The 15,118-nt window shown below is 40.7% G+C and overlaps 2 protein-coding genes across 6 annotated transcripts in view; one reads left to right on the top strand and one right to left on the bottom strand.

The window, feature by feature from the left end:
* RABGAP1 (RAB GTPase activating protein 1) overlaps positions 1-13,177 on the top strand; it is a 56,925-nt gene extending 43,748 nt beyond the window's left edge. For 4 of the 5 annotated variants that reach the window (XM_071766194.1, XM_071766195.1, XM_071766196.1 and 1 more), the window contains 12 exons: positions 407-481; positions 1,318-1,443; positions 1,982-2,125; positions 2,669-2,710; positions 3,060-3,188; positions 5,511-5,603; positions 5,866-5,976; positions 8,314-8,418; positions 8,892-8,975; positions 9,823-9,894; positions 10,454-10,651; positions 11,425-13,177. In XM_071766194.1, the coding sequence (XP_071622295.1) occupies positions 407-481; positions 1,318-1,443; positions 1,982-2,125; positions 2,669-2,710; positions 3,060-3,188; positions 5,511-5,603; positions 5,866-5,976; positions 8,314-8,418; positions 8,892-8,975; positions 9,823-9,894; positions 10,454-10,651; positions 11,425-11,547 (1,302 nt within the window). In that variant the 3' untranslated portion in view covers positions 11,548-13,177. Of the gene's footprint in view, positions 1-406; positions 482-1,317; positions 1,444-1,981; positions 2,126-2,668; positions 2,711-3,059; positions 3,189-5,485; positions 5,604-5,865; positions 5,977-8,313; positions 8,419-8,891; positions 8,976-9,822; positions 9,895-10,453; positions 10,652-11,424 lie in introns of those variants that run through there. The other variant, XM_071766198.1, reaches the window with a different exon arrangement.
* STRBP (spermatid perinuclear RNA binding protein) overlaps positions 12,913-15,118 on the bottom strand; it is a 71,097-nt gene continuing 68,891 nt past the window's right edge. The window contains exon 19 of the mRNA XM_071766215.1: positions 12,913-14,837. The gene's annotated coding sequence lies outside the window, so the exon portion shown is untranslated. The remainder of the gene's footprint in view (positions 14,838-15,118) is intronic.

Below are 15,118 nucleotides of genomic sequence, written 5' to 3'. Positions count from 1 at the left end.
TGTATTACAGTCAGCTGTTTTGTGGGGACAGACTCTGGCACTGGACTGGGGCTGGTTCTTTGCTGGAGGTGTTCAGCTGGTCACAGTGCCATTCAGATAGGAGACCCAAAGTAATAAAACCTTCTGGATTCCTGAACCTTCAGGTGTTTGGTACAGAGACTTCACATGATTCTAGACATGTCAGCCTGGATACCACTGAATGAATTATAAGCTGGGATGGAGATGAGAGCTAAGTCCATACTGATGGAGAGCAGCTCATCTTTGGCTGCAGCATCCTCCCTTATCAATGCTGTCTGATGCAACTCATTCACCGTGTGAGGGCTTAAGGGGCTGTGGTCAATCCAGTGTTTTGGTTTTGTCTTTGAACTCAAGACAGATTTGCTATAAATCCTGATTCTTTTTTTAGGCCTACTCTGTCTATGATGAAGAGATTGGCTACTGTCAAGGCCAATCGTTTCTTGCTGCTGTGCTGCTTCTACACGTAAGTGGTGGGTATTTCCCCATTTTGCTTTAAGCTTAAGAAGAAATACCTCTCCACTTTCCTGGAAAACACATATGTAAGTCCTGAATAAGTAGGTTAGTAGGGAATTTTTCAGTCAGAAAAACTCCCCATCTGCATATTAATAATAGAGTACTTGAGATGGATGTTCTGTCCCTCACAGGAACAAGTGATTGACCTACAGTCAGACTTTACTATGAAAAAATGAAAACTGAATTTTGATGTCAGGGAAGAATGTCTAAACACTGACAAGCCATGATGAGTGTTTCTTCAGTTTTTGACAGGAAAGGGATATTGAACTTTCCCTGAGAACTGCTGAGTTGTGATATGTGGGACTTTGGTTAGCAGTTACTGATCTCTTACTCATACCAACTAATAAGCATCAACTTTAATAATGTCATTTAAAAAGGCAAATATACCCTTGAGAATAAGGGAATGATCCTGTTTAACATCCTCTAGTAATAGTGCTTCTTTTTCAGTTATGTAGGTGACAAGGAATTAGGCTGTTCAAAATCTGTAGGATTCTGCTGCTTCTTGGAACAAAGGCACAAAGGAACTGCATTGCTCTTGGTGTCTGAGAGATGTATTTTTAGGTGGGGCAATTGAGAGGTGGCTTATTCCACAGAATAGGAATGGAAGGCCTTTAAAACACTAGGCCTCATTTTGTGTGTTAATATCTGGGTTTACTTTTAACCTGAGTAAAAAGTGGTGGCAACCTGACCTTTCTGTAAGAGGGAAAAGGGAGGTGGAAAAGGGCAAATGGAACTGAAATGAAAGATATAAATGCTCTGGGATAAATACCCTTTCCTCTCTCACAGATGCCTGAGGAGCAAGCTTTCAGTGTTCTGGTCAAAATCATGTTTGATTATGGACTCAGGGAACTTTTCAAACAAAACTTTGAAGATTTGCACTGCAAGTTCTATCAGCTGGAGCACCTGATGCAGGTGGGTCTGCACACCTGCAGGAAGGGAACAGCTGAGAGCCTGCACTTCAGAACTGGCCATTTATCTTACATGTGAACAGAGTCTGTGACCTCTTGGTAATGATGCAGAATGAGGACTGTTCCATACTGGAGGTTGTTTAAAAGTAGAGGCTGTTGACTCGAGCCCAGTCTGCTGCTGGCAGCATGCAGTGGGTGTACAGGCAGACATTCTGAACAGCTGGGGTGGCTTTCCTGGGCCACCAGGCACACCAGGGACTTGTGTGCTCCCTGCAGGCACACTGCTGAGTGTCAGCTTTGCTGCTAAGGTGAGAGCTCAGAGGCTGCACTCATTGTGCATGTGGTACATACAGTGTCCTGAGCATCCACACCAGGGCAGCATCCTCAGGAGGTCCTGTAGCTGTCTGGTCAGGCATGGGTGGACACAGGACCTGCCTTCCTGCAGGGATTGTCACTCTGCTTTAGTTACTTCTGTTACTGTGGGTTTAGTTCTAAAATAGCATAAGTTAACTTTCAGTGTTTGGGGTTTTTTTCATTATTAGGAATACATTCCTGATCTGTACAACCACTTTCTGGACATCAGCCTTGAAGCTCACATGTATGCTTCCCAGTGGTTCCTTACGCTCTTCACTGCAAAATTCCCTCTCTACATGGTCTTCCATATTATTGACTTACTCCTATGTGAGGTATGTGTAATGTAGAAGTACTACTGACTAGAGAATGTATTCAGCTGGGGAATAGAAATAAAACACTTCTAACAAGTAGTAACAAAATAGATGACATGGAACTTAGTCCTCAAGCGAGTCACTTTCATTACAGGAGTGATCCCTTTTGGTTTTTTTTTAACAGAACTTGAGATATCAGTTTATATATTGCTGCACTTGAATCCAGTATTTTTAGAAGTTCCTTTATGAAAGTTAAGTGATTTTTAGAAAGTAAAGCACACCACAATATTGTCATAATTTCAGAGCTCCAAACTCCTAAGGAGACAGTAAAGCCTGTGTTGAAACATTGTTTTGCTGTTTACATTGGCTGTGCAGTACAGATACTTTCCTAATTGCTTGCAAAGTTATTCTGTGCTTTGATTTAATAGAGCACCTGGTTACACTTGTATCCTGTTTCTCCTTTAAACAGAAATGAGGCAAACAACAAAGCCTACAAATTAAGTTAATATCCAGTCTTGTAAATACTGAGAAATTAATTTATTTTGTTATTATTTGTCTCTCCAGGGAATAAGTGTTATCTTTAACGTTGCACTGGGATTATTAAAAGTGAGTATCCAACTTTACATTTTCTTTTATGCATCACCATGCACAATATAAAAAAATTAACTTCCCTGCTATGAAAATATGATGGCTTTTTTCTTTAAAAAGCTAACAACTACCTGTATTACATGGGGTGTTTTCTGTCATTCCCTGTACAGCACAGTGCTTTTGAGGGTGGGATGGCAGGGAAATAAAGTCTGCAGAAATAGAAACAAACACTATTCACAGGAGGTTAAAAAGTAGTTATGTTCTTGAAGCTTTACAAAGCTGCTGTTGCGTTATTGTTTCTGGGAATTCAGTAATTGTACAGGCACTGCTTTGGAGTTATTGGGTTGTTTTTTTTTCTTGTCTCTAGACTACCAAGGATGATTTGTTACTGACTGACTTTGAAGGGGCTTTAAAATTCTTCCGTGTACAGCTGCCCAAGAGATACCGTTCAGAAGAAAATGCAAAAAAGCTGATGGAGTTAGCATGTAATATGAAGGTAAAGATGTGGTGATAGCAGCTGGAAGCTTATCTTTAATGGGGACAATTTCTGTCCCCATGATTTTCCAGGTGATAGGGACTGACCTGGAGAACATAAAACCAGAGTGGCTTTCAGAAAGCTATGGTCAGTGCTACTAAAAATCAGGGTACTTAAAAAAGCCAACCCCAAGAAACCTGAAATAACCAGTGGCACTAACATGAACCTATTGTAGCTCTCCAGTTGCTTATTAGACATTGCATGTACATCTGGTTAGGGTCTTGTATAACAAGTTGATTTGCCTTTTGTTTCCCCAATTAACAACTACCTCCTCTTCCCACTCTGCCCAACTTCCCTGCATTCCCAGTGCTGTGTGAGGTGGTTAAAGCAAGAATTCTTCTCTGCGTGGTACATGGCAAGGCTGTCCACTGCTTCCCTGAGTGCTGTGGGGTTTAGGGGATTAAACAGAAGGTTATGGAGAAAGTACAGACCATGCTGCTTGGTGCTGGCCAGATGCTGAACACTTCTGTATCACATCCCTGTGTGTTGCCCCTGGTGGGAGCACTGCATGTAATTACTTTCTTTGACCTAAAATACAAGTCCTTTGCTGTCAGTAGAAGGCTCCAGCTCTATATCTGGAAGTGGTTTTGTGCAGAAAATGTCAAAATAAATCATTTATAGGAAGGGTGAGGTAGGCTGGCGAAGGCATTGTGATTACAGCAGCATTCTGCTGGAAAGGAGGTCAGTAAATGATCAGCTTGAGACAACACTGGATTCTTAAAGTCACTCCTCAATGTTGCAGTCAAATGTTAGCAGAATTACTGCTGCCTCCTTGTGCCTCTGAAAAAGTGCTGGGACTTTAGTGTTCATGTCTGCCTCCTGTCACCATGAATCCCAAAGCCCCTCTAGGTGTCCAGTGTCCAGAATCACTGACAACAGTGAATCTTCTCAGAGTCACCTCATTACTGGTATCTAGAGACAAAACTGGTTTAATGCCCTTGGAAAAGCAGAAGATGAAAGTGCAGCAGTGTGGCTGCCTTTCTGTCCTCTCACGTGGCTGGATGTCTGGTGTGTGAAACCCAGGGATGGGCAGCATTGCAGCAGGGAAATAATCAGCTGAAGCTGCTGGCTTCGTTGTCACTAGAGGGTTAATACTCTGTGTGTTTGTCTGGAGTGCTTAGTAAGAATAACTTCTGCAGTTGTGATGTGGCTGGACTGACTCCAGATAAATGGGCTGGCATCTCCAAAAAAATGTCAGCTGAAGTATGGGGAAGTGTTTCCAGGCAGCTCTCACTAGAGGGAGCCTGGCCACCAGTTTTCTCCGGTTAAGTTGTTAAAGATAAAACCAAAGATAGGAGAAACTGAAGAGGTTTTCCATTTTGACTGTCATTTATGCATGTAAAATTTAATGTGTTTTTTAAAGAGGAAACCGTAGCTTTTAAATTTATTTGGTTTACTGAAGTAACAGAACTGGAGCAGCAACTTTTAACAATAGAGATTTAATTTAGATGCATGCTAACTTGCATGTGAAATGCTTGCAGTGGTCTTGGCGTGGTCTGTGTTGCTAAATCATTGTAGCATATGGCACAGCAAGTGGGTGACACCAGGGAAGATGCTGGTCAGGATCTGTTGCAGGTTCTCTGGTGTTCTCTGCCTCTGAATGACTTGGAACACTGTGCACAAAATACTGAATTCAACACCATCTCTCCCTCCTTCCAGAAGGGGAGACTGGGATGCTGAGAGAGTCACTTGCCTATTGTTGTGTGTCAGAGCTGAGGACAGAATTCCAGAGCACTAGGGAACAGAGCATAGGTGCTGCTTAATTGTTGCTGGTTGCTGAGACACCCAGGAAACGGGCTGGGCTGTTCTCTGCTGAGCTTGAGTGACATGAGCAGAAATGTCAGCTGAGCCTGCACTTGCCCTTTCAGCATTTGCAGTCTCATGTAAAGTAAACCAAACCAAACACTTCTGCATGATGCTAAATGTTAGAGCTACAAAAGCAGCTGAAGAAACCTCAGCATCATGCTAGTTTAGAAATGAAAACACATCCTGTGAGTTTTGAGGCAGTTAAGCTAAGCCACTGAAGCACTGGGAGCATGAAATAAAGCAGTGCAGCAGCAAGGAAAACACAGATAGGATGCTTCTGTGGGATATTTCTGTCATTATCTTGAGTGGAATAGAGTTGTTGGCTATGTCTGAGAGTTTGATACTTGAAATTGAGTAAAGATATTAGTTGTGTTTTGTAGAAGGCAAGAGCTGCCTAAAGCTTGTACCATAACCCTTTGTGAATTGTGTTCTTTTATTGGTGTTCTGGGCAGGAACTAATGGGCTGCTTTAATTTAGATTAGCCAGAAGAAGCTGAAGAAATACGAGAAGGAATATCATACCATGAGAGAGCAGCAAGCTCAACAGGAGGATCCTATAGAAAGATGTGAGGTAATGCTTTGCCCAGTCTGGTTAAACACACAGTGCCTGCAGGAAGTGCCTACTTTGACTTCTTTGAGCCGATTCCTTCTCTGGGCTAATATTTCATTTACTTTTATTTTATTACAATATGGCTTGCTAGTTTTGTCCTCATTGAATTTCATGCAGGTAGAGTTGCCTTTGCATACTAAAGGTAGGCATTTATGCTCAGACACAAGCATTAAAGGCCAACACCTTTTATTTTTTTTTATATCTTTTGTTTTGATTCCCACAGCGTGAGAACCGGCGCCTACAAGAAGCAAACATGAGGCTGGAGCAAGAAAATGATGATCTTGCACATGAGCTGGTGACCAGCAAGATTGCCCTGAGAAAAGATTTGGACAATGTAAGACACATTCTGGTGCTCTCTGCTGGAGACGCAGTACTAGGGATAATTCTTTATTATTCCTCTCACTGGGGAGGAGATACATAGATTTCTTTCCTTTGGGTGGGATAGGATTCTTACCTCCATGACCTTATTGCAGGCTGATGATATATAGGTCTGCAGGAAACAGGGCCAGTCACTGGGATTGTAATTACTCTGAAAAGCATTCAGGGTAATATGAGGGAGAGGAGAGGTTCTGAGCCTTTACTTGAGCAGCTGCTTTCTTCTCTATGCATATAAAAAGAAAGTCTAGCAGGAGCTAAGTCAGGTCTTTGAATTGTCACAGAGATAATAACCTGTTCTGTTTTCCTTCAGCTGGGTTCTTATGAATAAGATTGCACAGCAGACAGGCTTTTACAGAGTGCTAATAAACTTGAGAGTCTGAGTCTGTCTGGCTCTCAGTGGAATCAGATTCTTGGGTACCTCAGGCAACTCTGGAAATGTTATTGTGGTTTCCATTTGGCTTGTTGAAATCTGCCCATGTGAACTCATCATCCTGGGTTCTTCCTCATATCAGCAGAGCTCTCAGGAGGAAACTTGAGGTTTGCTTTTTGTTAGAGGAATTTTTTTAAGCTTGCTGTCCCATTCCCTTCTTTACGTACTTATGCTGGGGAGATTTTATTTGGATGTGCTTTGTGTTCCAGGATGTGCAGACAGAAAGATCCTGGTGTTTGTAGTGCCCTTGGTAGACTGGAATGCATTCAGTCTTTCTGTTGGGGGAGATGAGGGGAAGAGTTCACGTGCTTGTGTTTTGCCACTCTTGCTCTGTACCCAGACAAGTGCATTTCTGAAATCTCAGAGGAAAATGACTTTTGAAAATCCTACAGTGCAGGAGTTGACAGACTTTGAAATGTTTCAACTTATCTGCTTCAGATGATTTAAGGTTTCCCACGGTCTCTTGGAATCTTGCTGGTGGAAAAATACTCATAGTAAATGTTGATGCTAATGGGTGGATGTTGTTCTTAATGAGGTTTAGTTAATGGCTTCCAGGTTGATTACATTTACTGCTCTTTAGTGTTAAAACCTGTGGAGGATACAAGTATGTTCTAGAAGCAGGATTTTCACAAGGAGCTGCTTTGTTTGCTTCCTGTCACCTGTGCTCCTTCACTGCATTAGAGAGCTCAGGGAAGGCTGCACAGACTGCCCAGCAGTTGTGCTCAGGGGTGGACTCAGCAAAAAATATATTGAAGAAGCTTTTTTGTATCAACTGCTGTTTGTGGCTGCTTACACCTGTATGAGACACAGTTATGCCTTTGCACTGATTCATTTAAATGGAGAGCTGAGAGAGGAACAAAATTAAGCAAAAATTTTGAGATACCTAATGGGATATATAATAGTCATGTCTTCAAAGATGATAAATGATGTTGGCAGCAGTTGGGTTATCTCCCAGGAGGAGATAGGTAGGTTTGATCCTACTTGAGCACCCTGATTAATTCTTCTAATTGGGTCCTAAAATGTTAAGTTTCATTCTCCTAGCCAGCTGTTCTAAAAGACAAGTACCAAAGGACATTGTTTAACACACCTTTTTAATACCTTCATGCCATGTCTGAAAGCTTGCAGCCTAAAACATCAAAGCAAAGCATCTGGAAATACAGAAATTTCCTTAATATCCTTTGCACCAGACCTGAAAATAGGCTTCATTTTTCTACTGTTGTTGGACTCCCACATCCCAGTCTTTAAAAAAGCTTGAAACCCATGTATAATGAAAAGATGTTCTCTTTGCCTTTGCCATCTGTTGTAAAGGATCAGCAGGACTTTAAAGGACTAAAATTCACTTTTTTGATTTTTCACCTTTAAAGGGAATTGGTACAGGTACTTTCTGAAGATTTATATATCAGTTGAGTTATTGATCTATTTTTATGTAGAATTCATACACCTATTGGGAAGTACTGTGTTGCTGTGTATAAGGCAGGAAAAGGTATCAACTTTGCAGAGAGAGGTTTTTATTTTATAAAGAGCCTGATATTTTTCAGTGTTACATCTTTATTCTTAAAGAACTCCAGTAAAAAGGAGTTCTGCTAGAACTGATCACTCTTTTCAAGTAAGAGTTTTGGAGTGATGGAGTGTAGTGGTAATAAACTTTGTTAATTTTCATTTGGTGTTGCTTTGCCATTGCAGATGGTAATTTTAGAAAAATGATTTGCAGAATAAAGTTTTATTGTTATTAATAACAATGAACAGACCCTTATTAACAGGAATGAAAAGACTTCTATCGTGGCTGTGTCCTTCTGGAGCCTGTGCCAGTGGCTGCCCAGTGAGAAAGCCCCTTCAGTGCTGTGCTCACTCTTTGTGTTTCAGGCAGAGGAAAAGGCAGATGCCCTGAATAAAGAATTGCTAATGACCAAACAGAAGCTGATTGATGCAGAAGAAGAAAAGAGGCGCCTAGAAGAAGAATCAGCTCAGGTTAGGGGCATTTCTGTCATTTTCACATTTCTGAGCAGTACAAAAAAAAAAAAAAAAAAAGTGACAAGTGTGGGAAGGGCTTAATGTTCTTAGTCATGTTTGTCCCTTTGCTGTAGTGTCAGCAAAGCAGAATTCTTTCCTTTCCTGGCAGGTGCTCCATAGGGTAGTGAATTTTTAACTTGAAATCCCAGAGGTACAGACTGTGCCAGAGATGGCTGCACAGAGAGGCAGTATAGGACTTCAACTGTCAGCATTTTTTTGTTCGTTTTGGTTTTAAATACTTTCTTCTCTAAGCTGATCAATTTTTGTAACAATGATGGCCACCAAAGTCCAGCTTGTCATGGAGCTGAACCATTATTTCCTGGTCAGGAGCATAGGCTTACATGAAAGCAGTGAGGTTAAGAGGAAATAGTACATGTCAGTTTTCCAGACTGCACAAATATGTAAAGCCTTTACTTTTTTTTTCCCTGCAGCTGAAGGAAATGTGCCGTAGGGAGTTAGATAAGGCTGAGTCAGAGATCAAAAAGAACAGCTCTATTATTGGTGACTACAAACAGGTAAGTACAACTTGATGGTGTGGTTTGCTATCAAATTGCAAGACTTTCTAAGGCATTCTAGGAGATTTCTGGAAATAAATGTAGCCTGTGCCATGCATTTGAGGAGACATTTTGGCTATTTCAAATGAGAAGCTTCTGGTTGGGTTTGTGTTTTCTTTGGCCAAAATCCTGGTGCTTGGTGGTCAGTTGTTTGCCCCCATGTAGGTATTTGTCAGTCACCACAGCCTTGATTGCAGCCTAACACTGTTCAAAGGGGCTCTTTTGTATCAAAGGTTCACCTCATCCCAAAAAAATGTTATTTCCCAGCTTCCCTTCTTCAGTCAAACGTTAACTGCACTTGAGAAATAAAATGCCTTTTTCCTTTCAAAGATTTTGCTTTGGAATTCAAGCTCCTGGTCATAAGCTATCAAGGGAGCAAATTCATCTGTCTTTCTAGCTGGCCCATGGCTTTCAAACCATTCTTAAGTTGGCATCACACAGGTCTTGAGGAATGAACTAGGTGTTTTTACTACTCTGGCTGTCTTGCCTGGTTCTTTTATCCCAAAGGCAAAACCCCAAAAGTGCCATGTGCTTGTGATTCCTGACCTTTTTTAGTTCCTATAGCAAGGCTAAACTGCTAATAATTAAAATATAAACTGCACCTTTTCTTTTGGGCATGGAAGAAACTGTAGAGAATGAGAATATGTCTGATGAGACAACATAATGCAGCATCCCAGTTTTTCTGGCTTTCTCAGAGACCCCAGACTATCCATGTTAATATTCCTGTCACATTTATTTATGCTTTAGCATTCATTTGGGAGGAAATTTACATTTATAAATGGTTTGGTAACATAATTTTGCTTGTCAGATTTGTTCCCAGCTGAGTGAGCGACTGGAAAAGCAACAAACAGCAAATAAAGCTGAAATTGAAAAAATACGGGTAAGAGACCAGATGGATCCACAGTCTACAATGTTTAAATCTCTTAGCAAAAACATAACAGAAAGTACACAGTTGATTTCATTGCTAAAATGATGGTTGAAAGAGAGTTCCTTGGTGACTTACAGCTTTGGAAAGAGGATTATAAGACGAAGATCTTGGAGAAGAGATGAGTAACTGTCAGCTCTCTCCCATTGGTTACATCCTAATGTTGATGCTGGGCAGTAACAACTGTTAATTTTTTTGAGGGTGGGTTGTTTGGGTTTTTTTCTGGAGGAGACTCCTCTATCTTTTACCATAAAATAATATGTAGGTGGTAGAGAGCCCATTATTGTAGAAATACCATTCTACCAAAAGTGCAGTGGTGTTTTCCAGAGCCCATTAATCTGGGGGTGGCTGGAGTTCCTGCTTGGCTTTTCCTTCCCCAGATATTCCTGAGTTTGCAGGTCAGTAGCAGTGCCTGTTGGCTTGTGCTGCTCATCCAGAGGAGAGGCAGGAAAAGGCTTTGGTGGTAGCAGCAGCCACTCCAGTGCCAGAACTCACAGTCAGGTGTTTGCTTTAGCAAAAAGTGGATGACTGCGAGCACTGCCGGGAGTTCTTCAATAAAGAAGGTCGTGTGAAGGTTGTGAGCTCTGCCAAGGATGGTTCTGATGAGGACACAGACGAGGAGAAGGAAACACTGAAAAACCAGCTGAGGGAAATGGAGCTTGAGCTGGCCCAGACCAAGCTGCAGCTTGTGGAGGCGGAATGTAAAATCCAGGTAATGCTTTGGAGGTTCATTTTGTAGTCTGTAAGGTACGTCTGCATTCCTAGAAAAATGTGTGTGTTGTAGAGGGATTGGAACAGATCCTGTTGGTTGAAAATGTAACCTGCAATTTCCTGCGTGGGTGGTTTCACCAAACACTGGGTCTGAAGCTTAGTGTATGCAGACACAATAATTGGAATTGCATGAACTGTATTTACCAGCTACTGCAACTTCAGACATCTGCCTGACTGCAGTGCAGCACTGACTGATCTGCAACTTCTTGGAAGAAATCCAAGTTCTGGCAAAGTACTGAATCATCCATTTCTTTGTCTGGCAATCACTCTTAAACGAAGAAGTAGCATGTGACAACTGTTAGACATGTTTCTTAAAACATTGTTGGGAAGTACCCCAGGTATTTGAGGTATTTGTGTAAAATATTACAACACTTTTTTTAGCTTAAAGCTGGTATGTCAGTTCACAGAAATGTAAAAATTGTTTTGTATAAAGTCCATTTCATGTGAGAATAGCTTCTCAGATGGGAAAGAATGAAAGGGTTTGGATGTACTAAAGGAAGCTGAATGTTTCACTAAGGGCAATGACACAAGTCCTCTTTTGCTTTTCAAAGCTTTTTTTTTCCTTCATCAGCTTGTTGTGCTACTTTTAATTTGTTATGTGAGTTATTTTTAACTTCTAAAGTGGCCAAGAGACTGTAAATTTCCTAGAGCCTTCTAAGTTTAAGTCATGTAACCCTGTGCTGTATTTTCATGAAATTTCTCTTTTGTTTGCAGGATTTGGAGCATCATTTGGGTCTGGCATTGAATGAAGTACAAGCTGCAAAGAAAACATGGTTCAACAGAACAATAAGCTCTATAAAAACAGTGACTGGAGTCCAAGGAAAAGAGACTTGTTGAGAAGCAGCTCTGTCAAACAAACCTTCTTAACACAACACCTTTTGTTGCCTTCCTTGGCCAGATGTTAAATTCTGTGACATGAGAGGACCAGAATGTAAATAAAATGGAAACACAACGTGTCAGGATTTTAATAGGTCAGTGATAAAGAGGATGGAAACACAAGAAAGTTTTTATTGCTAGACATGGAATCATCATACTACTGATATTTAACAGGTGATGTAGCTAGATTGAAGCTCTTCAGAGAAACACTCCATTCTGCGGTCTGGCTGGAGGCTTTTCACAGACTAGGTACAAGAACTTACCAAACCCTAATTGTTAAGTTTACATATGATAGGTTTTTTTACAGTTATAACCTTTTTTAATATTTTATTTGAAAGGAAAAGTGTCACTAACAAAGTAAAAACAAAACAAAACAAAAAAAAGAAAAAAAAAGGAAAAAAAAGGTAAACAAAAACAAACAACAAAAAATGGCAACTTTAGCAAGAACTCCATCAGTGCCAGAAAGCAGTCCCCAGAGGTAGGATATGGAGAGTAGGAGGTGACATGTTTTGCTTTATCAATGGGGATGGTTTCAGCATTCCTGTCGAGCAACCCCATTTGTTTCAGTAAATGCAGCATCCATCTCTCTGTGTTTGGCATTTCTTTCTGTTACTAACCAATTCTATGCAACTCTGGGCTTTTTTGGCATGGGCTGCCAAACAAATTCACAACCTGAGGGTGGGAGACTTGTCTAAGTGCTAGACAAGAATAATCAGAATTCTTGGCAAATTTCCGTTTCACTTCTGTGTCACATTGTTTGATCCACATATCAACAGCGTTCAAACACCCAACACCAGGACTGCTAATAAGTACTAATTATGTGGATGGTCTGACATTTAACTGAGTCTTTTTGTCTGTTTTTTGTCAGGTTTTTTGTTTTTGTTTTGTTCGTTTGTTTTTACCCGGCTGTAGCAGGCCTCCTGTGAAGCTCTGAGGAAGCTTCCAGGATTTTAGTTTTTGCACATAGGTATGAATGGGACAAAGAAACAATAAACTGAGACATTTATGAGGCAAAAATCACTGCGTGAGTGTAGCTGCGAGCATCTGTAGCTGTCCAACTGGCTTCCCTGGTAACCTGAGCAGAGGTTCTTGCAGGTCATTTGTCACGCTCGATGCAGTTGCACTAATAGGTGCTAAACATACTTGGATTTCTTATTCATTGGATTGTCTTGAGTTCTCACCAGAAAGCTGTAGAATGGAGTTTTGCACCTTGTAATTTTTTTTTTTTATTTATAATGGTTTGTGTTATGCTGAAGTATCTATTGCATCAGTGGATAAATTTTGTGTGCAGTGTGAGTATAAGCTGGTAACAATAAGAGGCACTGGTTTGTATATAAAGATACTTGGTTTATTTTGTATTTCTACCTTTTTCTTGTTTACTGTACTAATGCTAGCTAATGTACTCTGTAACTACGGAATAGAACATGCTATGTCCAAGCTTTTTTCCTTAACTGCATACATTGTCTCTATTGTTTAATACCAAAAAAAAAATACTGTAACTCCATCAATATTAGATGCGTGGACATTGTGGTAGCATAGTTGCAGTGTGTATACTTTATGAATTGAAATATAAACTAGTAAAATTGTATAACTATTTTGTTGTTTCATTTCATTTTAACAGGAAATCAATTAAATATTTTTCAATATAAAACTAATTCTCTTCTTAAAGTAGAAGCAGTAGCATCTGCAAGCTTCTCTTAAGAGTGAAAGCCTAGTCATGCTGCAAAGGGCTTTACTAAAAAAGACTGCATATTCTTAGTGCTGCCAACACAGCTTTATATAATAAAACTTAGGGCTTGCTTTGAAAAAAGAAACTGCAAAAATGACCTTGTGCAGCTTGAGGTTTGTGACTCAGTATTTCTCAAACATGTCCGATTTAGAGATTTTTTTTTTTTTTCCCTGTGGCCCTCCAGATTCTGCTTGGATCTGCAAAATAAATGTAGGCTACCTCTGCTTGTCACCACCAGTACCAAGTTCTGTGAGGCCCGGTGTCAGTCACATCATTTTCACTAGGATTTTTTAGTCACAACTGAGCACAGTTTTAGCTGTGTGACTGGAGAGCTGCACTAACTGGGTCAGACTGCAGTGCAGGCTCCCCTGGCTGGGTTGTGTTCTGCGGAGAAAACAAGGAGTAAAAAGTATTTTGGTCACTAGAATGGCCAAAGGTGACTCCAAAAACAGCCCTGCTCTAGGAGGCTGTTTCTGCCCTTACACTTTTCTAACCAAACTTCTGCTTTTAGAGAATGGCACTGTAAGGTTGTGCCTAGACTTTGCTGCTTTGTTTTCCACAGAGATGCACCCCGTGGTAACTTCAGCTCTGCAGTTTCTCAATAAATACAAGTTTCGAAGAAAGTTTGAGGGTAAATATGGAGAGGGGGGAGCAGGGGAGAAAAAAGGAACTACTCAAGCCCAAAACATCCACTTATCTTCCCCAGAAGGACTGGGAAATGGCATGGCTTCCATTTTCTTCCAAAAATGAGGTACTTAAGGGCAGGAGAAAAGTGGCTTTATTGTTGGGATCTTTTTCACTCTCAGTAAACATTACCCCAAAACAGCATGCAGCATATACTCCCAGTTCTAGTGTGGACATGAAACATATATAATTAGAAACTAATTGCTTCACAGCATTTTCTAATAAACATTTTATAGCCAGTTTCCAGTCATTACGGATTACTTTAGATATCTACCTGAAGGATTTTGATGCAAGAGGCAAAGTATTTATTTCGTGTCTAACTTTATCTAAAATACCCCCAGCTAATTACAAGAAATAGATGCTGTGCTGTGTCTTTTGAAACACAATTACATATGAGACATGAGGAAGAGGTAAACTTTAAGATGAGAAAGATGAAATTGCAGATGTCTGAGATGGGAATAAGCAAGGTAAAAAGACAGACATTGAGTCAGAGCTGCTACATGCATGACTATTTCACAAACCTGCAAGCAAAAAGGAATGAGTGCATTTTGAGTGTATTTGGTAGCATTTTTGGCATTAATAAGATGGTTAGTTATTTGCTGGAGTTAAGCACCTTTCTCTTCACAGGTTCTTTCAGCTGGTTTTGTGCACTGAACTCAAGATAAGTGCCTCTGTGCTGATACTGGAATTTAAGTCTAGTGTGCTCCAGGCTCCAGCTTCGGAATGCTTTGCATGTTTGTGCTGCATCATCAAGTTCTTATGGTATTGTAGTGTGGCAGCTCTGGTGTTACCATCTCATTTTTGTTGCAGAACTTCTTGACTGCTTCAGGGTCTGTAGCTGGAAGTGGATATTCAAGCTCTGTCAGAAAGTTTTACCTTTAAGCATTGCTGGTAAACCGCCTCGAGATTTATATAACCACCTCCCTCCCTTTTTTTAGCTGCCCTTCTTATCCATGGCAGTGATACAAAGTTCCTGTTATACAGAGGAGGATTTCACTCCATCTGTTCAGCAGCTTGGCTCGCGTTCATCCAGCCTAACTTTAGACACTTCACAGAGGTGACCAAGGTAACAGCTTCATCTGGGGAGGTTTTTCAGCCCCAGGAGGGTGCTGTGGGGTG

This window comes from Heliangelus exortis, chromosome 22 (genome assembly GCF_036169615.1).
Source record: "Heliangelus exortis chromosome 22, bHelExo1.hap1, whole genome shotgun sequence".
Taxonomy (NCBI): Eukaryota; Metazoa; Chordata; class Aves; order Apodiformes; family Trochilidae; genus Heliangelus; species Heliangelus exortis.
Note: the sequence above shows the minus strand (reverse complement) of the source record. Positions and strands in the feature narration are given on the sequence as shown.